The sequence below is a fragment of the Dromaius novaehollandiae genome, chromosome 28 (assembly GCF_036370855.1).
Source record: "Dromaius novaehollandiae isolate bDroNov1 chromosome 28, bDroNov1.hap1, whole genome shotgun sequence".
NCBI lineage: Eukaryota > Metazoa > Chordata > Aves > Casuariiformes > Dromaiidae > Dromaius > Dromaius novaehollandiae.
This window is the reverse complement of record NC_088125.1, coordinates 4,334,775-4,361,862: the sequence shown is the minus strand read 5'-3', so window position 1 is coordinate 4,361,862 and position 27,088 is coordinate 4,334,775. Positions and strand designations below refer to the sequence as shown.

The 27,088-nt window shown below is 42.5% G+C and overlaps 1 protein-coding gene across 3 annotated transcripts; it reads left to right on the top strand.

The window, feature by feature from the left end:
* LIMA1 (LIM domain and actin binding 1) lies at positions 1 to 26,433 on the top strand. 3 transcript variants are annotated; one of them, XM_064498627.1, is made up of 11 exons: positions 1 to 116; positions 3,181 to 3,316; positions 5,550 to 5,595; positions 7,666 to 8,037; positions 13,431 to 13,542; positions 14,964 to 15,118; positions 17,428 to 17,535; positions 19,762 to 19,819; positions 20,565 to 20,680; positions 23,703 to 23,836; positions 24,253 to 26,433. In XM_064498627.1, exons 2-11 carry the CDS (start codon positions 3,198 to 3,200, stop codon positions 25,250 to 25,252), a joined length of 2,220 nt encoding a protein of 739 aa, XP_064354697.1. In that variant the 5' UTR covers positions 1 to 116; positions 3,181 to 3,197; the 3' UTR covers positions 25,253 to 26,433. The 3 variants fall into 3 exon arrangements, with proteins under 3 accessions (XP_064354697.1, XP_064354699.1, XP_064354698.1); XM_064498628.1 differs by lacking the exon at positions 1 to 116 and adding an exon at positions 740 to 754; XM_064498629.1 differs by lacking the exon at positions 17,428 to 17,535.
* Positions 26,434 to 27,088: the final 655 nt, after the last annotated feature.

Below are 27,088 nucleotides of genomic sequence, written 5' to 3'. Positions count from 1 at the left end.
AGGTCCCGGGGGGCGGGGCCGGCGCGGCTGCCCGGCGGCGCCTCCGGGCGCGGGGCGCAGTCGCTGCCGCAGCCGCGACAGGTGCGCGCGGGACCCGCCTCCGGCCGGCGCCGCAGGTGCGTGGGGCGGGGGGGGACTCTCGGCGGGGCGGGGGGGCGAGACTCGCTGCGCTCCGCCTCGGCCCGCGGCGGCTCTCGGTGCCCGGGGGGGGGGGGCAGCCGCGGGGCGGGTCCCGGGCGCGCGAGTCCCGTTTGCTCTCTCCGGGTCGCTGGAGCGGGGCCGGATCGCAGCTCTTTCCCTCTTTGACGTAGTGCAAAACTCTGCATCCCCCTTCTCCTCCTCCTCCTCCTCCTCCGGAGCGCGTCCTGCCCTGAACATCGTCTCTCTCGGCTGCGCTACGCAGAATGTGTGCGCTCGTTTAAAATTTAATGCTTACAATAAAGGACTATTTCCTGAAATGACTTGGAATAAATTATTCAGAAGGGGCAGCAAAAAAAGGACAGAGATGCTTGAACGTGGTGAAACTGTAACGCTTGGGAAAGCGCTGAGGACGTGGAATGGCGTGAAAAACATAGGAGCACAAGTTTCTGGGCATCTTGGAGTTGCGTTTCGTGTCTTTTCTAGCGACCGAGGATCCAAACAAGCTCCTTAACTTTCCGTTTGGAAGTTGTAGCAGGAGCTCCTGCCTCTGCGAGAGCTCTGCCAGGACCGTCCCGCTCGTCCTAACGTAGCTCGGGCTTTAAAGGGAAAACCGGTAGGTAAAGTGAGCTGTAGTGCAGCAGGGGAAATGCATCCACCAAGCAGCTGGCACTGAGCGGGCAGGGGAATGCCTGGGCGCCCAGAAGAGCTTTGTTTTCGGGGCACTTGAACTGTATTTTGTTTTCTTTTCCTGTTTTGCTTTCTGTTTGTCTTGTTTGGCCTGTCGGTCCCGGTCAGGTGCGTGTCGACGGGCAGCCTGGCCCCTCTGCCAGGGCTCTTCTAACAAATGCTGCCGCTGCTTCCTGCGCAGAACTGGCTCCCTGTCCAAAAAGACAACTTAAAGTGCAAAGTGGTGCCTCAGATAATCTCTTGCCTCCAGATTAATCTTAAAACAAAAGTTTAATCTGTAGCTTTACACAGCTGTTTCAGATTTTTTTTAAACGTGGAAATACTTTTTAGATGTAAATATAATCTATAATCTCTGTGTATGCATTGTGTGGCTTTATTAAGTCTATATGCTAGATGTTTGCTACTGAACATTGATGATAGGGACTAAATTTTGTAATCACAGAGATGATTATTTACTTGCATGGTTAATATGCTTTAAAAAGTGAGAAAAAAGTGAGTGCTTCCTCTTATATTCTAATTAGAAGAGCCTTTTTCCTCGTGGATGATCACTTGTGCGATTGGCAAAGACTGGTACCTACGCTGAGCCTGCGGATGGAGAGCATCCTTTTGCTGGTCTAGTAAACCTGTACGAAAGTGCACAGGTTAATAGAGTGAGAGTAACTTAGTGACACAAAACGTTTTTTGGAAACCATGAATTTCAAAAAGTAATCTGCAACATGAGTTGCTCTTGCCCGTTGGAAGGGGCAATGGAAGTATTTTAGAGACTGCCTAAAGTGGAAGGTGCGAGTCTGGAGCTGCAATAAGCTGCAACTGGAAACATAAAATTGAACAGTAGTTTTAGTGTGTTTCGACATTACAACAGAAATAGTGTAACTCTTATTATTTGCCAGGATAATTCAATCCGTACATCTAAACGTACCATCTAAATCATTGTTTTGAAAAACGTACCGGCATGGTGCGTCGTTCCCTCAGTTACAGCAGGTGAATTAAGGAATGTTAGAGAAAGTCACATTCCTCCTGGTATGTCCACGAGGACAGCAAAACGGTAACCGGCTCCTTGTTTGGTCTGTACACAGCAGCAGGGCGCAGCACTAGGGAGTCCTGGCTCCAGCAGCAAGCGGGCACTGTGCAGAGCCAGTTCCCTGCTGCCTCTGGTCCGGTTTCTCACAGAATCGGTGAGGCTCTGCGTGCTGATACCTGAATTCCTTTCAACTGAGGCGCTGTAGAAGCCCAAGTCTTTGTCATTTTATGAGCAATTCTCTTATATGCATAGGAAGATTTCAGAAACATGGTCTTCCCTGCATTCAATTGACTGTTCGTATCAGGCTTTCCTAATGTGCTGCCATTTAAAGTGTGACTAATGGTCCAGGAGTGCATACCTGCACTCAGACTTCTGGCGTTCTGTGACCTAATGGTGCAAATCAGTTAAAGAAACTGATGGAAAAAATGAGAACGAGATCAGCCTCAGCGATCTTAGCATTGCAGGATCAGTTAATGCACTTGCTACAGGCGTTGTGTGACATGAGACTAGGGATAAAAGAAAAGAGGAAAAAAGGAAAGGCGTCGCCCCACCAGTTTTATTTTGGTCTTATCAAAGAACTCTAAATTACTCCCCCTCCTTTCCTCCTCCACAAAAAAAAAAAAAAACAACTAAGTATGTAAAGAAAAAAATCTGATATAGTCTTGTTGGCTTCTGTGGTGAAAAGCTGTACGAAATCTGTTCCAGTTTACAGCAGTAAAGGGCAGTTAAAATTATTCCTTTAGGTAACTGATAGCTATTGCAACATGAAGTTTACAGCTGTCTCCCTGAACAGAAGACTTATTTCAGCTCACAAAGGAAACGGCTGCTGCATTAAGAATGAACACCACAAGGGTAAAAGAAAAATGTTTGCATAGGAATTACATCCGCTTAGGTTTCATAACTCTAGCCTTCTTACATAAATGCCAGCATATTTGGTTGAGAAGCCAGAACAGGAGAGGGCATATTAGGGCTTCCTGGAGCATGCGCATGTTCATGTGTGTTAAAGAAATAGTTTCACATCAGCATCCTTTTCAATCACAGCTTGCTTCTTACTCCTGTCCTGGCTTACAGCTTAACTCTTACCCCTTTCATTGTGGCTAGTGTTTTATCAAGAAGACCATCTGAAAGGCATCTTCAGAGGAAACTGCAACTTTAATCTGATGTCATTTCTTAGCCAGTTGATGCACAAGAGCCTGGATGACCAGGACGTGGTGGCAACATTCAGGTGTTGGGAGCACCTGAATGATGACTTAGTGGTGAATCATTTTGTGAAACTGCTTTTCAGCTCAAATACTTCATATTGACTAATACTTTACTTTTTTCCTGAGTAGGTATTCGCGGTGATAAGATGGAGCCCTCCCCGTTTAACAGAAAACAATGGATTTCACAGTCTCTGAGAATCACTGCCAAAGAGCTTTCTCTAGTCAACAAGAACAAGTCATCAGCTCTTGTGGAGAGGTTCTCCAAGTAAGTGCAGTGAGGCTTTTGAACGCAATCAGTATGTGTTGGTTGGCAGCTGGTACCTTCAACAATGACTGCTTCACTGACAGTTGCTTTTCTTCTTAAAAATAACATAGCTCTGCAGACATTTAAGTTTCTGGTTGAATATGTGCTCTGCAAATTTTTTTTTAGTTACTGACGAATTATATTGTTACAGCAATTAGAATTATAAGCTTTCTGCTAGCAGAAAAGAAAGTACAACATTCTCTGTCAAAATACAATAAGCTTTTGAAGGTAGAGTATTGGAGTGTAGCAGCTATTGCCATCACACTTTTACTTAATCAGAATGGGCTTTTGCAGCCTGAGCATGAGGTACGTAGGTTCCTCTCTAACGTGGCATTTCTTGCCTGGCACGATGAAAACTAGCAGTAATGCTTTATTGGTTAACAGGAATACCAGTTAGAAACTGCGCTTCCGACAACTGCTAGTTACGGATGTAACCCCCGAGGGAGAATCCTTTCAGAGAGTTTCACAGTAGTCTTGTTCTTTACAAATGTCCCCTTCCACATGTCTCACGATACTGCGTAGAAAAGGAATACCATCTCTCCCTTTTGTCTGAGAGGTGGATGATAAATGACAGTCAAATAATAAAGTAATATTTTATAAATTGGGAAAGACCGTTGCTGAGTGGCAGCAGCCTGTGTGTGTGTTCTGGAAAAGCTTGTGCTTCTAGACTGTGGCTTGGATTTTCAATGGGAGTTGCACAACCAGGTCCCCTGGGCTACTGCATTAATAGTGTTTAGTCCAAGGTTTTGGAGTATCTAAATCCTGAGTGTGGGGGAAACTTTATGGAGTCTATAGGGAGAGGATAATTGCAATCTGGACTTTACAGAAACATAGCCGTTATTCTTTAAGTACTGTGTCCTAGGGAGAAGCTGCTTGCTTTGACCACTCTGTTAAGTAATTTATTCACTCACTGAAATTTGATTACAGAACCTGGTCATCTTGCTAAATGTTGATAATCCTTTGAAAAGGGCTTACTGGAAGTAATCCAAACCGCTATTTCTTAATCAAGTAGGGTCCCTCTACATCAGCAGCGTCAATGCCTTGAAAAACCACAGTGCTGTCGGCTTTGCCAACTCTGACACTTGCAGCAAGGAGTATAATTTTTCTAAATTGCTCTTATTAAATATTTGCATGTGAAAACACTTTTTCCATCCCATATAATGTTTAGATTATGAGTTTTGACAGGTCAGAGACACGTAAATTTGCACCTAACTGCAGAGACTTAAACAATGCACTGAGGTGGGCTAACTTACAGTGCTGTCTGGGACTCTTCAGTCCTTGTTTGTGATTTCCACTCTGGTACTGGACCTTCATCCCCAGGGGTCTCTTTGTTGCTTCTTCCAGTATTGACTTCTCTTCCTCCACAAACTTACTTCTCCAGCAGCACGACTCATTCAACATTTGGAAACTGTGTAGTATAGAAGACATGGGTTAATGCTTCTGCATTTATTAAAGAGGGCCAGCCTATCTAGTTACAGTAAATACAGCAAAATTATTCAGATACGATTAATCTGTGCATTTCAAAAGGAAAATGCAGTCAGCTTGTGCAGTATCCTGATTGGCATGGTGTATGTGCTCCTAGCTGTGGAGGTACTTATGCCCGGTGGAGTGGAGTGCAGATTGCTGGGAGTTTTCTATAGCTTCTTAAAGGACTTTGATTCATGATCCAGGGTGGCTTATCTTCAGAGGGCTGCGATTACTGTTTCCACTGCTGGGATGGTTCAGCTGCTCGTGAAGCAACTGCTGAATTGCTGCAGTTTACAACCCAGCATAGTAAGATAAACTGGCACTTATGTAGATTTTCCTTGTATGCCAAGCTGTAATTTGTTACGGTTCAGCAGCTGCTGTATAAATAGCTGAGTTATTCCTGCAAGGGGGCAGAGTAGACAGCTGGGTGGGGGAAACAATAGAGCCATTCCAAGGTAAAGTGTCTCTATTTGAGACTCGGAGTGTTTAGATGATGAGAATTATTAACGCATGCTATTACTGTAAGCTGAATGGCTTAAAGTGTGTCTATCGCTTTACATTGTTCAGATACTATTTACTATTATTTTTTCCAGTGTCTGGTTTTATCTGATAGGTCTGGGAAGTGCATGAAGTCCTAGCTGGAGAAAGAATCTCAGCTGTCTTCAAGAGCATTCAGTATTCTGATTAAAACTGTGGTTTTTTTTCCCTTCCTTCCTCTTTCTCAAAGGTATCAGAAAGCAGCTGAAGAAGCCACTGCTGAGAAAAAAAGAAATGTAAGTATTTGTTTCTTAGGCAATAAGCAATAGCCTGCAATCAGAACAGATCACCTACAGGAACTGTTTCTGTGACAATTGATTTGGGGAATATCAAAGTTGTTGCTGCGTGTCCTACAGAAAACTTGGCTTAGACACAGTTTCTGCCTTCGGCCCATTCCCTTTGCCCTTTTCCAGGGTGGATGAAGCACAAGAAAATCAAGAGACTTGCCCAAAGCTATATGTTGAATCACCAGTTCAGTCCTAAGCGAAAGCCCAAACCGGTTGGCTGTCAGTCTGTAGTTCTAACCACAACACATGAATATCCACCTCTTTGTTCTTAGCTGCAGGCAATTATGTGGTACCTCTTCATAACTAAATTTAGACGTCTGCTTAAAAGAATCTGTGATCCTCTCTGAAATCTAGTGCGTGTATCTGATAACTGTAGAATCTATTGAGGGGAATCATCTCTGAAGTGGTTTACGGGGTTCAAAGTGCCCCTGCGTGAGGGGGGAGCCCTCCTTTTGGCCCTCTTACAGCCTCCCATCCCCTCCTGTGAACTGCACGCACTCACTGGTCTGGAGCCAGGGGGCCCTGGTGGAAGATCGAGCACCAACATTGCAGGTCTGCATCTATAAGCAGATCCTCAGTTTAGTATTCATTTAAAAAGACCAGAGATATTTACGGGATATATAGGTAAGTCTTTGCTAACGTGTGCATCCTTGATCTTTAGTGCTTGAGGAGTCATTCTCCTGTTCAGGACATAGGTGTGATAAATTAGTGTTCTAAAAATTGCTATCCAGTCTTAAATTTTCTTCATTGCTTGTATGATCTGGGACAGGCAAGTCCCAAGCAAGAATGACTTGTGTTAGGACATATGCCGGGACTTCATAGGCAGCAACGTGCTGGTGTCCAGAGACGTTCCTGTAGAAACCTGATGTGCGGTTTTGACTACTTCTGCTACGTTACAACATTTGCCTTACAACTTTAGTGCTTTCTTTTAAATACAGTCAACTAACACACTGATCTTTTTGAAGTCTGAGTGGATTCAAGTTAATTTGCAAAGCAGTGTTCAGAATGTGACCAGAAGAGTAATAGGGTGAGAGACTTAAATCCTAATATAGCTGCTAATCCCGGTTAATTCCCGTAAGCCTTACAGACCTGTTCCACTTGCAGTGAGTTTGATACGTAGTGGTCTCCATGAGGGACAGACAGCAAAAATGCCATGCTGGCAGGTACTACATCCGAATGAATCAAATGTGGGGTGGTCTGTTACCCTGGGGAGAGGGAACCACTTGTAAGCAAAACTAGTCTGGAAAGCACTTGAATTTGAGGAGTACTGCTCCGTGTATTACCATCAAACTCACCATGGTAAGGCCGAGCTTGTGGTCTGTGTGTTTGTATCCTGTCTAGAGCTTGCAATGTGTCGTGCGAGATAGAAGACAAATTCCACCAAATTATCTGGTATTTATAAACGTGAGCACAAAGAAATTTAGTAGTCAGTGTTTAGCTTGTGCCTTACGTCGTATGGTATAAAATATGGAAGATGGAGATCTCTCATAACTAAAATGCTGCAGTTAACTGATGGCAGAAATACACAGCTCCAAAAAAGTAGTCGTTTCTGAAAGATAATCTATAGCTTTCTGGAACAGCCTACCAATTGTTGTCTCCAGAAGCAGCTGGAAGACTGCAACATATGGCACAGCACCCATCTCTCATATGGCTGCTTTTTCTGTTGTTTGCTCGTTTGAGGGCTAGAGACCCTCGCTGTGCGGATTTGGGTCCCTCTCCTCCGTGGGTAGATTGGAGCCTTTTGTGTGTCATTTAACTCGTTAGCCCTCGACTCCTTCTCCTTATAAGGCCATGCTGTGTGATCACTTCCTGCTCGAGCTCCCGACTTTTCTCCTCGCCCCCTCCTTCCTCCCCTGTCCTGGATGCCTTCTCCATGTGGCACCGCTGTAACTAGTCACAGCTGTGCGAGCAGAGCTGCGAGCGGTCCTGAGCCACTCGCTCCTCTTCCCTCTGCGCCCGGGGGAAGCGCTTTGATGCCTCGCCGGGCGCGCAGCTGCCGCTGACCTCTCCCCTTTGCAGAGCGCGGAGAACCGGCCCCCCCGCGCCCAGAGCGGCGCCCTGAGCGCGCTGCGGCGGCGGTGGGAGAGCCCCGCGGAGGCAGCGCGGGGGGCCGCGGGCAGCCCCGCACCTCCGCCGGGCGCGGAGCGAGAGCCGGCGGCTGCCCCTGGCCCCCCCGGCCCGCCGCAGCGCCCCGCCGCCCGCAGCAGCAGGCTCCGAAGCCGCTCGCCGGAGAGCGGGAAGATGGAAAACTGCCTGGGAGAGCCCCGGCGGGAGGGGGAGAAGCCGGCGGGCGGCGAAGGCGCGGACCCCGCGGGGAGGATCGAGAAGTGCAGCGTCCCGCTGAGCAAGCTGAAGATGATGTTCGAGAAGGGCGAAGCAGCCCAGAGCAAGGTAAGGATCTGCCCCCCCCGTCCGGAGCCCGGGCTGGAGCCCGGCTGCCTCTCGGGCACCGGGGAAGGTCCGGAGGGAGGGAGGGGCCCGGGGCTCCTGGCTCCGCGAGTAGCGCTTCTCCTCGCTGCTCTGGCTGAGACTTAACTAGCTGGTGTTAATAACTCCTTGGAGCTGTATGAAGTGCAGGGGTTGTGCATGCTTGGGATTGCCCGTTGCAGATTTTAAATGCATTTGTTTTTGATAGAGTGGATCAATCAAAGATGAGGAAAAAAACGTACGGAATATATAAGTATTCTCTTAAAGTAAGTTGGGAGTGTTTGTGTCTTGTCTGAAGACTGAAATAAGTTATGTAAACATGAATTGTGTAAAAATATTTATGTGTGTGTGTGTATATATATATATATATAAAAGAAATAACAGTTTGAAGTAAGCTCAACAGTCTCGGGCGGTTGCAGATGAGATGGAAGCACTGCCAGGGTTCCAGGGCTAGCTATGCATATTTATATATAAAAGTACTTATATTTAACGTATCTATCCAGATGTATGCATAAAAGCACTGAGCAAATACTCCATCTTTTCTTTGCTGTGCTCTCATCTTTGTATCTTAACAAATGTTTCTTATCAAGAAAAATTCTCACAGGGGAAAGTCAGCAGAGATAGCCGGGGAGCTCCTGCCCTCGCTAGTTTTGACTTGCAAATGCACAGGGCTTGCATTTCCCTGCGACTGCTCGTGAAATCCGACCCCGCATGTGGACTGCAGACTGCGTGTCCCGGGGGGGAATTGCTTAACCAGAAAATGAGTTGCATATGCCAGTGACTTGCAACATAGTCCTGAGGCCTAGATGCTGGTGGATTTTCCAGTTTTCTCATAGTTTCCTATACTTCTGGCTTTGTCTTACTGCGGGTGGTTTTCTCGCAGTATTGAATAAAACAAACAAATTTCGTACAAAAGTTATTTCAAATATGCAACAGTTAAGGGCTTCAGAGGAGAAGCTCTGCGTTAGAATGAATTTTGGGTCTGAATCAAAGACCGCAATCAAAGCCGTCTTTCACAGCTTACGTTTTTAGCCCGTGTCCTGTGTGAGTTGCCCTGTTCAGAGGGCTGGCGGCGAGGGTGATCTCCTGATAGCGGCTCTCGGGGAGCTTGCTGCAGGATTAATCAGTCGGGATTCCACAGGAAAGTACCATTTTGCAGATGGATGTCAAGTAACTTTATCTTAGCCTGGGGAATAAATTGTTTCTGGGCTGAGTGAAGCTGGGATTGGTATTTCTGTCGAGCTTAGTCATCTGTTGAAAACTAATTGAGTACAGTACCCGTCATACAGTAGATATGAAGCTATTCAGGTTAGGTTTCCCTTAAACTCGGTTTGTTCTTATCCCACGTTCATCTGGTTACTTTTTAATTTAGGATGAGAAAAAGCATAAAGTGTTCTAAAGTCGAACTGTGCGCGAGGGGGGAGGGCTCGGTGATTAAAAGCACTATTGTAGGATTTCTGGCTCTGGGAGTTATCCGAGGGTTGGGGGATGATGTCATGCAGTCACGTATAATGATAGTATGGAGACACGATTCTTTTTCACGACGGTAGGAAGCGACTGGAGCAGTGGTGTAAATCTGGCTAGCTGCGTAGCTGGCTCTTGGCTCTTCCCTTTGTGCTTTTCCTGAGCTCTGCCCATTGATGAAGCACTGGTTTAAGTGCAAGGAAGCCTTCAGCTCAGGGATGGTATTTATTTCAGTGTTAGGGCATAAGTGCTGTTGAAGCTTTGCTGACAAAACATCTGTATAAGATAAGTAGCAACATGGCTATAACATTGAGGCAGTAAAGGTAAAATGATTTGCCTGGTCCCTGGGCAAGCATGTGGCAGAATCCAGATTAGAGCCTGGATTTCCTGACCCAGTCACGTACTCTAAATCACGTTGAACAGAAAGAAACCTATTCTGATTTTCAGGGACATAAGCAAAACCCACCTAATTTATTCATGTATTCATTCAGATCTTGCTCCATCATCAGCAATTTAGATGCAAGCTAGATTTTTTTCATTACACCTTCATGGAAGAAAATGCCTCTAAACATGTTAGCTGGAATCAAAGCAGGCGTGTCAGTCTAGATTGATTTAGTATCATGCAAATGCTGAATCTTAGGTCTTTATCGATTTCAAAGAATACTTCCTGTTAAATGACAGTAAAAACTTGCACAAGGAAGCTTAGAAGAAAAGCCAAGCCAAGCATACCTGCAGCAGTTCAAAAGAAAGTTTCCAAATTGGTTTGTGTTTTTTCCTTTAAGGCAAAAACTTACTCTGTCTTGTGTAGTTAACCTAATGTACTGGGTCACATTTGACACAGTTAGTTATAATGAAATAGGTATAGCTTTTATGTGGTGTTTTGCCCAACAGCTCCTTGTGCCCTAGGCAAAGTGTTGCTAACTCTGTGGTACTTCTGCTCTTGCCTCTTTTGTCTTAGATCCTTGGGGCTTTCCAGACACGAGGAATATTTTATCCCGTTTTGCAGGTAGCAAAAGTTGCCCTACTGGAATCGTGCCCTAGTCAGGACTGTAAAGGGAACTGGGTGGCGTGAGCGTAAGGCTGGGAGTCATGGATTCCTTCCCGCTGAAGCGTTGCCTTCCATGAACCACAGTCACCCTAACTACTTGCGGTCGGTCTATTGATTGTAGTGGGGAGAGAAAGTCCCTCATCTTCTCTTTGGAAAATGCTTTTTTTTCCCCCCCTAGTACTCTGCTTTTTTCCACAGTGTAAGAATGTTCTGCACCTTTTACATTAATGGTGGCTTTACAGTTGCAGTTTTTAGTATTAAGACCTGTCTCTGAATTCTGTGTAAAGCTTTTGCATTTTGGTGTTTTGAACTTGTTTGGGATTTTACTTTATCAGGACACGGTCTAATTGTGTCACGCAGCTCATCTCCAGAAAAGTTCTTCAGGGGAAGCTGTCCCGATTGTATCACCCGCAGCGCCCGAGGTGGCCCGGGGACGGCAGGAGGGAGAGGCAGGGCTGCGGAGGTGGTTGGGCTGAGAGCTGCAGCGCTCATTAACTCGGTCTGTGTAGCCAGGCGTGAGGGAGCTGCCCCCAGAACTGACTTTTCCTGCTGCAGGGGATTCCTCAGCATGGCCATATAAAGTGTATATGGGGGGGGGCTTTTTTGCTCTTAAGTCAGAATTCACATGGCCTTCAAGTCAGGTGAAGGTAACTCAGAATCACACGGAAAAGACTGTTTCTGATGAAAGTTGAATCCTAAAATACTGGCAAAAATCTGAGGTTTTTGGTTGCTTGGGAGGAAAAACTTGATTTTGTGCACGTGTCTAGATAAGGTTCTGGAGCCTGCTCCAGAACTTCAGTTGGTGACTGATAAACGCCTTTTGTAATTGTTTGGCAATGCAGTGGCCCTTTGCCAAGCCTTATTTAGAGGTTTAATTTCTTTAGTAATTTATTTTAGCAATAATTGAGAATTCATTGTCTTTTCAACATAAAAAAGACTTCAGTGAAAGTATGTTGAAGTGAGATTCTGAGACAAAGGAGAGTGAGGAGAGGCAACCTGAACACGTTTCCAGTCTTGATTTCTAACTGACTTTTTTTCCCCCCTTAAAAGTGTTAGTAGTTTCTTTCAGCGAGATTGGAATCCCAGACATTTCATCTAGAGTTCTTGAATTAAGACCGTCATTCCCTAGTAGTGAAGTCTTCTTTATGTACTCTGCTGATCAGTTAAACCTCCCATGTCTGTATTGCAGACTTATTTGTTCTCTTTGTAGCTCTGTCGCTCTCACTGTGTGCAAGAAAATGTATGTGGTGCTATATTTAAGAAAAAGAAACCCAACTTCTCTGAAGTCAGCAGGGCTGAGATGAAGCAGTCAGGGTTTTCAAGTGGGCTAATAAATGTTTTCTCTCTTCTGTGTCCTCAAAGGATCTCGTCTTCAAATGCATTCTGCCTATAATGCTCTCTTACATATGCTGGTCAAAAGTTAGACTCTTTAAACAGCAAACTGCTGAGCTGTAAGAACTTTAGATTTGTGGGCTCAAGGTGATGTTAAAGTGGACGTAGGCTGAATAAGAATCATCTAAGGATGGTTTGCACAGAGTAAGGAATCTGCAAGTTCTTACAAGTGTGCAGACACTCCCAAACTGAACCTATCAACACATTCAATGGAAGGAAAAGACTTGTCATAGCTAAGCTCTTTTCCAGTAAGAAACATTACCAAAGTCTTAAACCACAGAAATAAAAAATATTTCCCATGCTAATGGAAAAAAAGGTTTTTCAGCTGCATTTTCTTTTCCTGGTAAAGTTGCTGTTTTGTAAGCCAAAGCAGCCTGATTTTTTTTCACAGTGATTATCTTACACTGCAGCTCTGTTAAAGTAAAACTTTGGAATTTCCTTCAGTTTGGTGACCAGCAAATAAGAAACTTTGTTGGAAGCAGTGGGAGAAAAAAATGTGTGGTTGAAGCATCTTGCCAAACCTGCCTTTTTCCTGACTTTAGCCTCGATCTTAATTTCCAATTGGCTCTGTGATTTAACTCTTCCTAGGGAGGGGAGAAAGATCTATCACCTGCTAGTATTTTATAGGTTGACTTTCAGCTGTGAAAACATCCTATCTTGATGAAGTCAAACTCTGCACTTCATGAGTATTTAGCGAAGCTGTTGAAATTTCTTTTCACAATCTTTTTTTTTCCTGAGCATTAGATTTTTGGGGAGTCGGTCTCATCAAAAGGCTATCAAATCTGATTGAGCCAGCCAGAGCATCTGTCTGGTAGTGCTACAAAACACCCTGTCCAGCACTTCAGCCTTGCAGATAGTGATTATCCTGGATATCTGAGAATATTTATCTCTAGCACTGTTCTGCTTAAGCTTCAGCCTTATCAGACCTAATTAGGGAATTATTTGGTACTGAATGCATGAGCTGTCCAAGTCAAAAGAAGTAACTCCAGATAACTTTCATTACCATAGAAGTCGTTCTCTTTTCTGTTGTTGAAAATTAATGCATATGTATTGGTAGATCAGTCTTCTCATCCTCTTCCTGATTTTAAATCTTCGTAAACTGACCTTGCATATTAACTTACAAATAAATTTCATGAGATGTGAACACCTAGGCTGAAGTTTTGTATTTGCAGCGGCAAATGCCTATAAATATGATCTTTGTGGTTCTGTGACTTTCCAACAAAGACAGCTAGTCAAAGGGCACCTACGGACCTCTTCAAGAAAGGGTTTTCCAGGTGACGCAGGGTTATGTATTCTGTGATCAAACTTTATACTGGTTAAATAGGATGTCACCTGCTAGACTTGTTTAGTCCAGTAAAGCAGATTTGCTAGTGACACCTGTGCATCTTAAAGGATTATACGCAACAATCTTTCTTTGTCCAGGCAGCTGATAGGTGGGTTTTGCCTCTAACAGGTCCCTAGGGACCAGAGGAAGACAGCAACAAGTGGAAGGAGGATTTCTGAAAACAGCTACTCTTCAGAGGACTTTGATGTTGGCCAAGGAGAGAAGAGCCACAGTACCTCAGGTCAGTAATCCTCTTTCTTTTTTTTTTTTTTTTTTTTTTTTTTTTTTTTATAAAACTACTTTAGACAATGGAAATAGCCTTATGTCCTTCAGAAACAGCAGGAAATGGAGCCATCTTCCATCTGTAAGGTCCTTGAGAGCATCACATTTAATGAACTGAATCATGCTGTCAATGTGAAACCATTATCCCCTTAAGTGTAGGACACCAAGGCACAGGACATAACTAGCAAACTGAAGAACGGAACCTGTTTTTCTCCTGTGTCTTAGTCCTAGGACAATGTTTTCTTCCTTAATAGTGAAACTAATTTAGAAACTAAGTAGCAAACATTTCTCTTTTGTGTAAATGGACAAGACAGTGTGCCTTCCTTCTGTTGCTTTAATTCCTTTCCCACCTCTTACCTTTCCCAGAAATGGGTAACGACAGCTAGCCTTATGACGTGAGCAAAATTATGTATTTTTCATAAGTTTAAAGGCACTTTTCTAACAGAGCATTTACAGGCTTCTGTGTTTTCAGCCTATGGCTAATATTATATGTTACTACTTAGCGGAACAGATTGTGTCCTTATTTGAGCAATACTGGAGAGAATGGCAAGAACTACTTATGCTTGCTTATTGTCCCCGAGAGGGACCTTAATGATTCACATAATATTTTAGTCATTCAAGGCCACTAGCTAGCGAAAGGTCTCTTTTTATCATTTTGTATTGAACGATTAAAGCTATTACTAAAGTGCTGACCCTTACACAAGGAAGTTAGCAGAACAGTAAAAGAGGAAAATCTAATTGGCTCACATTTGGCAGCAAAAATGAAGGATGGATGGCCAGCACTGGGGAATAGTTCTGGGAGATCTGGACCTATGTAAAGAGTTAAGCCTGTAGGTAAGCTGCCAAATGTTTCTTTCCTCTTGAGATAAAAGCAGATGCTTCAAAATTGTGCTGCCAGGATGAGCAACGCTAAACTGAGTTATTTCATAAAGTGTTTGTTTTTGAGATCCTCAGCTGTAATATGTCATGTGAGAGATTTAATTTTACAGAAAGGTTGGAAGCGGCAGGTGAGACTTCCCCCCTCGCTTCCCCTGTCTTTCCAAAAAGACTTTGAAAACTATTCCACTACAGAAATGAAGTATATTTCCATTTAGGCACTGTAGTAGCTGCTCTCATTTAACAATAACAGCAAGACAATCTTCAAGGTTCGAGCTTATTGCTCCTGAGACTGCTGGCGAGACTCCGCGTCTGGTGAATACGCTACTTCTGAAACTGGCTGGGTTAATTGCGAGACTTGGAGCACACACCATTGACTCAAGCGTGCCTGTGTTTTCAGATCTGGAATTTCTGTGGTCTTGGTAGTGGGGAAGGGGTGGGATTTGTAAATCTCTACTGGTGTTTCATGGAAGTCACCCTTTACTTACGTAATTCTTTTTCCAGGACATCTCATAGATAGTAGTCCAGTACTCAGCCCAGATAAGGCAGAGAGCAAGAAAAGCCTGGACATGCCTCGCTTGACAGAAACTTCAATAAAGGATAGGCTGGCCAAGTATCAGGCAGCTGTGTCCAAGCAGGGCAGTGCCACCAACCTTCTGGTAAGTCTGTTGTTCTTTGGCTCGTGTAGAAGTGAATTTTTGCCTCAATCTGAGGCTGAAAATAAGGTCTTATGGAAACCAGGCTTTTTGAAGATAATGTCATTTTGTTTTGAAGAGAGTTTTTTGCTCATGAGAGTAACCTCTAATAAAGAGTTTCCTCTACAGGCTGCAGGAAGAAATAAGTATTTGCATCTTCCTGAAATAATCTTGAAAGCTTTCCAAGAAATTAATTGCTGGCACCCTGACTGAGGTCCTTCTGAGACATAGCTGATATTCTTTTCCTGTGTGTGTATGCATGCTTTAAAAATCTCAATTCAGTGTTTGTAAATTAGCTGTAAACTAGGGGAAAGTGAAGCACAGTAAGATGGAGCGACTTCCAGTGTCACACACGCATGGAACCTGTATCTCCTGGCCTGCAGCCTTGGGTTCTCTAGTCAGTTTTCCTCCCTTTTGTCATTGCCTTCCTTCAAGTCTTCTCATCCATTACATGAATCCAACTATTCTGTTGCAGTGAATTAACCTGTGCCAATTTTGCAGCTATTTGAACAGGAAATGAGCAATTAATGAATCATAGTAAGCTACTGCATCTGAGAGACTGCAAGAATCTAAGCTTTTGTTAAAAAGTGCTTAAGTGCATTTGCTGGAACTGTCTGAAGATTTTGTTTAGTAATAGGAACTTTTATTGTTTAAGTATGTCTTTTTTTAACCAGATCGATAAATTCCAAGGGGTGGGACCTTTTTAAGTTAGAAAACTTTCACTGGCAAAAGAAGCCAAAATTGTTGGTCCTAAACTTTAGAAGAGCACAAGTTTCTTGGGTATCTTTATACAGATGCAAAAATCTCTACGCAGCTGAAACAATTTCTGCATTTCATATGCAATGTGGGCCTAATTCTGCAGCCCTTGAGAAGAAAGTGAAGTAAACTTCATGACATGAGTGGAAAGTAATTGCAGGCAGTGCAACAAATCTGATTAACTGCTAATGGCTGATTTCTGCGTCCTGTTTCTCACCTGTATTTGGTTGGCTAGATTGCCTTTTTCAGTTTGTGGCTAAGGTCTGTAGCTGATCCACTAAATTATGTCCCAGTAGCAAGAGATTTCCCATAGGCATGTCTTGAGACTCTGTTTATGAAGCTCGAAGACTATCAGTTTGGGTGTTAGTCCAGCCTGATGCTCTTAGGATGTTTCATTTGGCAGAATCTCTTTTGATTTTGGCCTGGTGCGTTGACAAGGACATTAGGTAAAATGGAAGCAAACAACTGCAGCTGAGGCCAGAGTTTGCAGTACTTCTGTGTTCCACCAGAAGCCATAACTCCTTTTTCCTCCTTCCCTGATGCCAGAAGCAACTATGGGTCTTTTGATATGGTAGTTTGGTATTTGTACTTCCCTTCTCTTCGTGTGTGTCACACAATCTCTTTTGGGAACAACTATTTTGAGGGCATTGTGGTAGAGTTAGGGCCAGATTAAAACTGATAGACATTTTTTATAGCTGGTTAGAGTATGGGTGAGAAGCAATCCTTTTATAGCACTGCAAGTGATACAAGAAGGGGAGGGAGAGATGATGGACAGGATATTTATTTACAGATCTGTACGCTATAATAATAACATTCAATTACATTCCTATCAGACATGATTTTTTTCGTGTGTAGACCTGTTTATAAAAATCCAGTAAGCTGCTGCCGCTGGCATTTGGTTGTTTCTTTCCCATGTTACAGAGAAGATGTCTTGTGAAAGGCATGAGTCTTTCATTGCCACAGGATTCAAGATAATTGGAGAAAGAAGCACGAGGTTTCACTGGATGTTTTTTAAATGTCTGAAAGACTCTTTTGAGAAAAATCTTAAGTCAGTTTGTCAAGAGCAAAATCTTAGTAGATAACAGAATTAGGTTTTTGACTGGTGTTGAAGCAAGGGTAGAACTTGCTTTTATTTTGAATTGTATTCATCAGTTACAGTGTTTGTCCTGAAATACTTGTAATTTCAAATGAAAGGTTAACCGTTCTGGAAAGGGGAGATGTGGAGTGAGCAGGGGGAAGTGAAAGAGAGATTTTAAGCAGAAATCTAGAAGTAGAGAAAAGGGTCTTTTTAGAAAAACATTGGCATTATATCCATAGAACAGAGTAAAATTCTACAGCCTTATCTTACGTTATAAGTGATTCTAATAAGGAAGAATGTGTAGATTTTTACGCCTTTCCCTTTAGTTATGACCCTATTTGCTAGGAAAACAGTTTTAAAAAGATTTTAAGAGAAATGGAAAGCAAGTACTTTCCTAGGGGAAAAGAACCTGTCAACTTTCAAGTGCTTTATTCTATAGAATGAGATTCAAGCCAGTGAAAGTGAACTCAAGAATTACAAATCTGAGCAGAAGGAGAATATGCCACCAAGTCTTGAGGACTCCATTTCCTGTCAGGATGGGGAGAAGGTAAGATGCTCATACTGGTGAAGATCAAGGACTTCACTTGAAGTGGAACTAGTTGAAGAGGCAGAGCCGATATGCTTGTTCCACATGCCATCTGAAAATTGAACGTTACCAGCTGATATAAATTATTTACATACTGCAGAATTCCTGATTTTATTTTATTTTTAGGCTATATCTGAACTATAAGCTCTGCAGGTCTCAGTGGGAGGCTTTTAAGCGGTTCCTTTGTAGAGAATATCTAGAGATAAATTATTAACAGGTTTTTAGAGAGTTCCCCTGTCTTCTCGGTAATAACATACCCTTAGTGTGGCAGAATCCTTGAATATCATGCTGATGTGGAGTTTAATGGCTTCAGCAGCTGACTAGAGCCAAAACCTTTGAAGGTTTTTTTTAATCTCTGCCATTAATACTTGATGACTTTGGGAAAGCCACCTAAACTTTTTTTATGTCATGTTCCCTACTTGTAAAATGATGATTCAGAGCTAGGTATTTGTTTGACGTTTAAAAAATATACATAAAGAAAGCTTTGTGTGACCCAAGCGAAAGGAGTGGGTCACTTTCTCCTGCATTTAGTGGCTAAATTTTGATTAATGTAACTGAGAATGCCAGTTTGGGTTTGTTCCTGGTTTTGAGCTTCAGCTGTAAATGAGGCTGAATTACTCTGTGAATACAGGGATATTAAAGCATGCTCAGACATTTGTATACTAAATTGGGGATAGCAGAAGGGATAAAAGTAGCTGAATAATAATTGGGGTACTGTGTATTCCAGCCATTCTGAACACGTGGCAGCCTAATGCCAGGAGGGCTTTTAGAGCTTTCCAGCCTTCCTTGGGCAGAGGGCCAAATTGGTGCTTTCAGCTGTTCCTCACTGACAGCTGAGCAGCTTCATGTTTAATTGGTAGAGGCTGCTTTTTGCTAAAAGGTGAGTTAATTAAAAGAACACCTGTTAAATCAGAATACTTCCCTGTTGTTGAATGGAAGATTGACAATTACTGCTGAATACAAGAAACTTTATTCCATTTACTTTATTGACACTCTTACTGTGTTGCATCCTGTTGAGGGGTCCAAGCATGGTAAAGAACCTGAACAGTGTTTGAGAGTCACAGTTGTCATTTTAAAATTACAGGATAAACTTTGGTATTAGGCCTAATTAAAACTATTAGTAGTAAATGACAGAAATAGGAATTTCTGGGAAAAAAAGGAAACAAACTTGCTAGCTTTTTCTGTCATTTCCACACTAAATTCATGAAAGATTTAGTAACCAGGCACTTCTGACTCTTACAGACACAGAGCATGCTGATGTACTTCCCAATAGACTAGTGTTCAAGCTGTTCTTTTCAATAGGACAAAGTATGTTATTTTATATAACTTGCTTCCTCATTACTGCATTAATTTGCAAACTTCAGTTGTCTACAATGAACCTTTCAATCATTAAAGCAAATTAGTGATGTTCTCCAGCTAATCTCGTTACAGCACTTTAGTTTCTCAGTGTCCCTACTTCTAGCTGTATTTGATTTAATAGTAATATGGCCATGTTTAACCAAGAAATCTATATGAAGAGCTTTATCTGTAACACACTTAGTATCTGAAACTGGTTTATACCTGGCTTATAAAGTTTGTTTAAAAAAAAAAAAGATTTCTGAAGGAGGATGAACAGGATAGGTCCAGGTATGTTTGTCCTAACCTGGGAACACCAAACTCTTAATTCCAGAAAACTTTTTTGAAAACTCAGCTTCCCCCCCCCCCCCCCCGCAAAGTACTGTGTATGTTTAATGTTTCAATCTCAGATTTGTCAAATCTCAGAGGAAGTCATGAGAATTCCAGTGAATGTGTATTCTTTGGTGGCAAGGGATTTCTTAGTAAGAAAACCTAGGAAGTACACCAGCAAAAGCAACAAGGCTTTCTGAAGACTAAGAGGTGTACAAGCTGCAGGTGTTTGGGAGCACAGAAGTATGGTGTGTGTGTGTGATCACTGCAACAGATGTTCTGAATACTGCAAGGTGTGAAGTTGTGAGGATGTCTGCCTTGTGGCAAGGACTGAGCGTTCCTGGCAGTCAACTGGACCTTGTGCCTTACAGAACAGCCAGTAGCTTCACGTGCACCTCAGTGTGGCCAGTCTCTTCCTCTTTAAGTGCCTTACTCCATCAAATTGCCTCTTGTGTTACTCGGGCCAGGATTATTCAGACTCGTGAAGGTCAGAGGTGCTCATTGTATGATATTCTCTTGCAGGCTCCTGTGGGTGAGAACAGCCTGCACTTCCATTCGGGTCTTTCTGAGGATGGCAACAGTAAGTACCCATTCTCCTGCCTCGGTAAGAGTAGACTGCATGGCGGAGGAAAAATATTAAACCCTGCCCTTTGTGTGTATGATGCTTAAGGTCACTCTTGCCAAATGATGAATTTGACCCAGTAAAAATCTGCCTTGTACTAAAAATCAGTCCTGTGCCTAATTCCAACTTTATAATTTATTTCAGGTTTAGAAATTGGTTTGTAATTGTAATTCTGAGACATCTGTAATTCTTATTTGCTCTGATTTAACATATTTAAGTGTAGCTTCCTCACCATTTGGGCTTAAATTAATGGCTGTGGCAAATACTATATCAGTCAATAGTCTGAACGTAATTATTAATGCAGGACAATTACCAAATATCTTTAGTGTTGTCCAAAGCTACCAAAGTTTCTACTCAATAAAGTGCTTAAACATGTTCTCATGTTGCATTAGCTTTACACCTATTTAAGCCCACACATAAGCACTTTGCAGAAATGAAAAATAGTTCGTGAGAGTTAGATGTTGGATCACTGTATATTAGTTTCTTTGATATATCAATGCAGTTTTTTTCTGTACCAACACTGGTAAGTGGGAAGAGTAGACTGATCATTTTAAAATATATTTACTTGATCTAGATCTAAAGATTTAAGAACAAATGTTGGGGCCCTTAGCTGGTAGGATTGCAGTTCAGCCTTACCAGAATAAGCTTTCCATGGTTTTCCAATCACTGCAGTTATATTTTTCTTCCTGTTCTTCTACCTTAGTTGGACTCAACTTAGAGAGCGAGACAGAAGTTCAGAAACCTGGCAACACAAAACAGCAAAACTTTGGTTCCAAACCGCTTGGCCAGACAGATGCATCTCTGCCAAAAGCAATGAAGGTAAAGCAGCTATTTATTGTTAAACATTAGCAATGGTTAAACTTAACTTTCCTTCACTGTTACTGAAAAGTCTATACAACCAATCAATGTGCTCCCAAGGAATCTAGCAGTGACTATGTCAATATCTGATCAGTCTTCCTCAGACTGTGTTCACAAAAGAACTTAAATTCAGAATGGAAAAATATCTCAAAATTGTCAGTTTTTCTTCAAAGATGAAGTTTGAATTGCTTGCTGGGAGTTGCCCTGCTGCTGTTAGAACAGTTTGTCCCTGTGACAGTGGCAATCTGTTTCTCTTCAGTATGGGAAAAGGGAGTTGAGCAGGAAAGTCGGGATGCAGATCCTATCAGGGCTCGTCTGTGCCTCTGGTAAAGTCAGGGTTTCTAGAGACTGGCATGAGGGTCCTGATGCTGAACTTCAGAGCCTTCAGCAGGCTGGGACCTGGTTCTCCACCTTCCTCTTCCAGCTGTTCCCAAAGCAACTGCAGTTTAGTGTGTAACTCCACAAAGTTTGGGTTTGGCACACTGAATAGCAAGTCTTTAAATTTTCTTTAGCAGGAGCTCTAAAGCATAAAGCAGGTGGAGAACGTCTTGGATAGGAATGTATTTGCTAATCTTATTAAACACAAACTGCAGTGCTGAACATTTTGATCACGCTGTACTTGCTCGTCACGTGTGCTGTCTGGAGTTAGGATGCCTGTTCCCTGTGCTGCCACAGACTTCCTGGCTCACTCCTGAGGAAACAACTGTGCTTTTGTTGTTTTCCCCATCTTTGAAAAGAACAGCACTGACCTCGCCAAGACTAGTGAGATGTGGCTTCCTAGTGTTCTGGAGTATAAATGCCAGTATGTGAAATTAGAGCTGTCTATAGCTTTTCTATAATTTCAGTCTGTTGAAGCATACAAGATACATACATGCCAGCTATGCATTTTGGTCCCCTGTACAATCGGGTTATAGTATTAGAGCCATTTTAGCCCTCTGCCTTGTTACTGCTTTTGATGCTGCACTGCTCGGATAGAAACCTAGATGCTGTTTATTCATGTAAGGTTCCTATTTGTCTCTTCCAGCTTCTGTTTCCTGTTCTTGGTTCCTAATCTCTACTCCTGCCTTCTGCTTCCCTCCTAATGTGAGCTCAACTCTCAGCTTTCTCTCAAGTTTTTTGTATTAATTGGGCCTCACCTTCCTCCTGTAGCTCCTATTTGTAGTATGCCTGGAAAGGAATTTCTTTTTCTTCACACCCCAAAACACCTCTCCATCAGACACAGGGCTCATTGTTACACAAGTAAGTTCCTCCTCTTAGATGGGGATGTGCATTGCAGAAGCACATGCCAGCACTGTAATGTACTCTTGCAAAACTCGGCTCCCAGGAAGAGTCATTTTTTGATGGGAAAGCAAATTGTTACTGCCTTGCTCTCTGTGGCAAGTGTGGATGATTAGATTTTTGTTTGGGTCAGTAATTATCTCATGTTTGAGACTGCATTTAGCAACTCAACATCGAGAATTCGTATGCAGTTTTGGCAACACTCAGAGGGTTTTATTTATTTTTTTCCAAAAGGAGCTCTGAGCACTGAGATTGCAAGCTTTTGTTGGTCAAGCTGTCATCACAATTTGAACTTTAGTATAACTTCAAACAATGCCTTAAATTTAAAAGAAAAAATAAAAACCTGTTAAACTGGAATTAAATTTGCAGCAAACTTTATGGTTGTGACAAACTGACTTCAGCTGGCTCTGTCTTCAGCAATCTGTCCCTTACGTATTGTAACTTTCATTGCCTAACCATTGTTTCTAGTCTGTTATAAATAAATTGCTGTAATTATTTGTCTTCCTGTGACCTTCCTGTTTTTTCTTTAACCATCATATTTTTCCTCAAAGCTTTTTAGTAAGTTTGTAGTAGGTCACTCTTTGCCCCCCTCCCAAAAAAACCCCCCACAATATCAATGTGTCTCTGCACACCCATGGATATGGAGCCTGGGCACTCTTTTACCCTGTTGCTAGAGCGGCTGCAATCAACATGCAGTCCAAAAAAGCCAGTTTTTCATCTTCCTGTTATTTCGGTTTTTTCTATATTAAAGTGTGTTTCCTACTGACCAACCTTAATAGATTCCAAGAAGTGAACAGCATCAAATGACCTTCTTTCATGGGCAATGTACTTGCTTCCTTGTTGCTGTCAGAAAACAAAGTCTGAAACTATTCCCATACAGCACAGCAGTGACACTTGACTCCTTAGCGTTTAAGTTTACTCTTACACTAAACTCTCAGGAAATTCTCTTCGTGAGTACATAAACAGTTCTAGTCGCTTAATGTCAAAACCCTGCTAACATTAAGTCTTGAATAAATTTGAGGGCCGTGTGTCCTGAAACCTGAGTATAGTTTCTTTGCTACAGAATTGGAATTGCTTACAAACGAAGTCAGAAGTGTTTCCTGCTGCCTGCATCTGTGCTGAGACTATTTCCTCTTCCTTAAAAGAGGAGAATATTTAGCAAAATTGGTTTGTCTCAAACTGTTGAGCAGCCTGTTCGACTCCTATTCTTTCCCCATCCCCTGCCTCTTCTTCTGAGGTTGTTTTGGCTCTTTTCCTATGCTTAATTCTTTGATTTTTTTTGATAAATCTCACACTGATTGTAATCTACCTTAATATTTCCTCCTCATGTTCCAACAAAGAAAACTTCAGGTTGCAGAAATAAGACAGCTTTCTGGGAACTGGCTCTGTCAAAGTTGTGACTGAGAACTCTAGTATTTCCACTGTTACTTTTCAAACGCTACTTAACTAATGATGCTTCAGCTGTGGAATTCTTGGGGGGAAAAGTCTTGGGTAACTGCGAAGCCAAGGCAGTCCTGTGGGCCTGCTGTAGCCTTTTCTCCGCTTGTTGCCCACCAGCACCCACTGTACCGTAACTAGCAATGAATCGCTGAAAGCGAAATGTTGCAGACTTTCTGAGAACTCGGGAAACTGTGTATGAACCCAAGCCAAATCTCATAGCAGTTGATTCATTTTCCAGTTAACCAGCTTTCTCTTCTTCCCTTAGAAGTTTCAGTTGCCAGCGAAGGAAATCTGTGTTGGGTGTCAGAAGACCGTGTACCCAATGGAGAGGCTTTTTGCCAACCAGCAAGTGTTTCACATCAGCTGTTTCCGCTGTTCCTACTGCAACAGTAAACTCAGGTAAACATACTGCTACGTTTGGCTGCCTTCTAGGAAGTTCAGCTATCCTAAGTCAAATAAGATGCTGTTCAGGCTTAGCAAAGGTGAAGGCAATTTTAATACTGTGGCTTGAACAGGAGCATAGGAATGGTACTGTAGTCCTAGTTCTGCAGCAGCCTTTGCACCTGGTGCAATCTGTTTTGAACTCTTAATGTCATTTGATGGGGGGGGTTTGAAATATAAGTGTAGACAACTCCTGAAATTTGAAAAGATGACCATACAAACCCATGGAAGCCATGACTGCTGTAAAGTTTGTCTTTTCTAAACATGTTGCAAGACTGAAATTGAACCTCTTCAGTAACAGAACTAAAATGTACACCTTGTTTGGTGGCTGAGATGTGCAATGTTAACATTTGACTTAATATCTTTCTGAGCAGTCTTGGGACGTATGCATCTCTGCGTGGGAACATTTACTGCAAGCCTCACTTCAATCAGCTCTTCAAAGCTAAAGGTAACTATGACGAAGGCTTTGGACACAAACAGCATAAGGAATTATGGGCAGGCAAAACTGAATGTGAAGAATCCCTGGAGAAAACTGCCCACGTAAATGCAGCAGAAAGTCCTCAAAGTCCTGGAGTAGAAGATGCCCCAATTGCAAAAGTGGGAGTTCTGGCAGCAAGCATGGAAGCAAAAGCTTCAGCTTTGCCTGAAAGAGAAGAGAGACCGGCAGAAACAAAAAAGCTCAGGATTGCCTGGCCACCTCCATCTGACCAAAGTATTCAAGGAAGTGCCTTAGATGAAGGCATCAAAGTATTCAAACCCAAATGGCCCCCAGAAGAAGAGCTTTCTAAGCCAGATGTGCAGGAGGATGTGGATCTGGATCTCAAAAAGTTAAGAAGATCTTCCTCACTGAAGGAGAGAAGTCGTCCCTTCACAGTAGCGGCCTCATTTAGAACAATGTCTGTTAAAGGCCATAAAACAGAGAATTTATCTTCTCCTCCTAAGGCAGAGAGAGACTTCTTGAAAAGAAGTGAGGAACTGGAGAGAGAGGTCCTGACAGACAAAAAGCAGAAAGAAAAGAAGGTTGAGAATAGGAACATCCAGAATGCTGAAAAGAAAAATGCAGAGGAAGAGTGGGAATTGTCTGATAGCAAAGCAGTAGAGCATAACTTGGTAGAAAATGGCCAGGTGAGTGCAGAGATGGATGAGGAAGAACCTGCTGTGGAAGAGCAGCAGACTTTAAGTGAAGAATTTCTTGAGCCAAATTCTCCTAAACATTCCAGCTTAGCCAACATCAAGATTGCTAACGAATCATCTCCTAACCAGAATCGTAAATCCCAAGATGTTGGTTTCTGGGAGGGTGAAGATATGGAAGATCTATCTGTGGAAGAACAGATCAAAAGGAATCGCTACTATGAGGAAGATGACGAAGAATAAATTGGCCTTTTACTAGAAAATTTGCTGCAAGGTGCTGGGCCTTTTTAAATTGGTATTTTTAGCTTTAACAAGCAGCTGTCCTCTGTGAAAGTGATGCTGTACTGCACATCGACATGTAAGGGAATCATATGTGCACATTATCTTGAATACAAAAGTACTGTGGAAGCCTGCAAAGAGTATGGTTAGTTGCATGGAAGTGAGTATCTGTTGATCTGGAATAGCTTCAACGGGTATTTTCTCTCCACAGCATGAGAACAGAATTGTCTTATCCTTATTGAGCTTAGTACTTATTCCACTAACAATTTACAGAATTTTACTGTGCTCACAAAGGTGGTGCGAAACAGGCTTTCTGTAATACACTACTTCTACCACTACAAATGCTACTGCAGTGCTTAGGGACCAATTTCAAAGGGACTTTCTGGCCTGCTTTAAAAATGGTAACTGAATGCACTTTAATACATGTAAAGGGCACAGCTGGGATATTTTTTTTTATAATGAAAACCCTAATTATGTTTATGCTTAGAATCCAACAACTAAAGCATCTTAAACTGAGTGCAACGTGAATTTCTCTTTTTAATCTCAAAACTGCCTGTGATCAGTGGAAGACTTTCTACTCTTTATGCTTCTCTGTGCAACTGGAATGGTATGCCCATTGCTGGAAGATACGTATTTTAGTGCTTATCCAGAAGCTGTGCTGACTGACAGGACTCTTTGAAGACAAATCAACACTTGCAGGAGCCTGCAGGGCATTACTTGCGCATTTCATACGCATTTAAGTGTTTTTTTCTTTTTTTAGTAGATTTCATCCTTGATTCATTTAAAACTGCAGATAATTTTTAAGGCCTTTTGACAATTATGAAATCCTATTTGTACCAAGCTGCCAGAAATCTTTTCATTATGGCTGTGAAATTATGCTGTATTGCAAAATATTTGGGATAAAACCATATGAACAGTGAGACTTTTTGATTCCTAGCATTGAAGCTTAGTACATTTTTAAACTTGACTGCATTTATGAATAATGGAATATGAATGGTGGAAGGAGGATGTACTTTTATATTAGCTTTTATTTGTACTGTATTCTCATGAGAATTAGCTCTAACTATTTGAGGTGTAAAATATTCTGCTTTCTTAACAATCCTGCTAAGTATGAAATCTTCAATAAAGTTCTGTCATTTACATTGTTTTAAGTCTGAAGACTGGTTCATACTCATTTCATAAACAGCGTTTTAGAAAGACCTTGGGAACAGATGGGTGAGATACTGATTCTTACTTGAACCTGGAGACTAGAACAGTGATTTCTTGATGCCACTAGGTGACACTGTGCGTCCACTTTTTTGGTTTGCTGTCTAATGGCGGGACCATGCTCTCATACGCTTCCTGGAAGACTGATTAGAACAGGATGGGCAGAAGAAATAAGGACACGCAGATATTTTACACTTTCTTTGTTGGCTTCAGCTGGTTCTCAGGCACGGTAGCTGGGGCTACTGAGTGGTTTTGTTTGGTTGCTGGTTTTTTCCTCCCCCCTTCCTAAAAGCTGCTCTTTCTTATAGTTGTTTTCACTCAAGCCCAAAGTGTTTTTGAATGGGTTAGAGGTGGGCTAAGACCTGGAGGAAATGCAGTAAGCGACCTGCAGCAGAATCAGATGGTGCGCTTGTGTATGACATTGGCATAGGAAAGGAAGGAGAGAGAAGAGAAGGGAAGCCTGTTTTCTTGCTGGAGGGTATTAGCAGTTGTGCATCATGAGGCATAAGACACACTGGCTAGTTTTTTCTTTAAGGGAGAAGTAAGACTTGATTGGGAAAGGCAGAGGTACTGCAGAACTAAGCTGATGTGTGA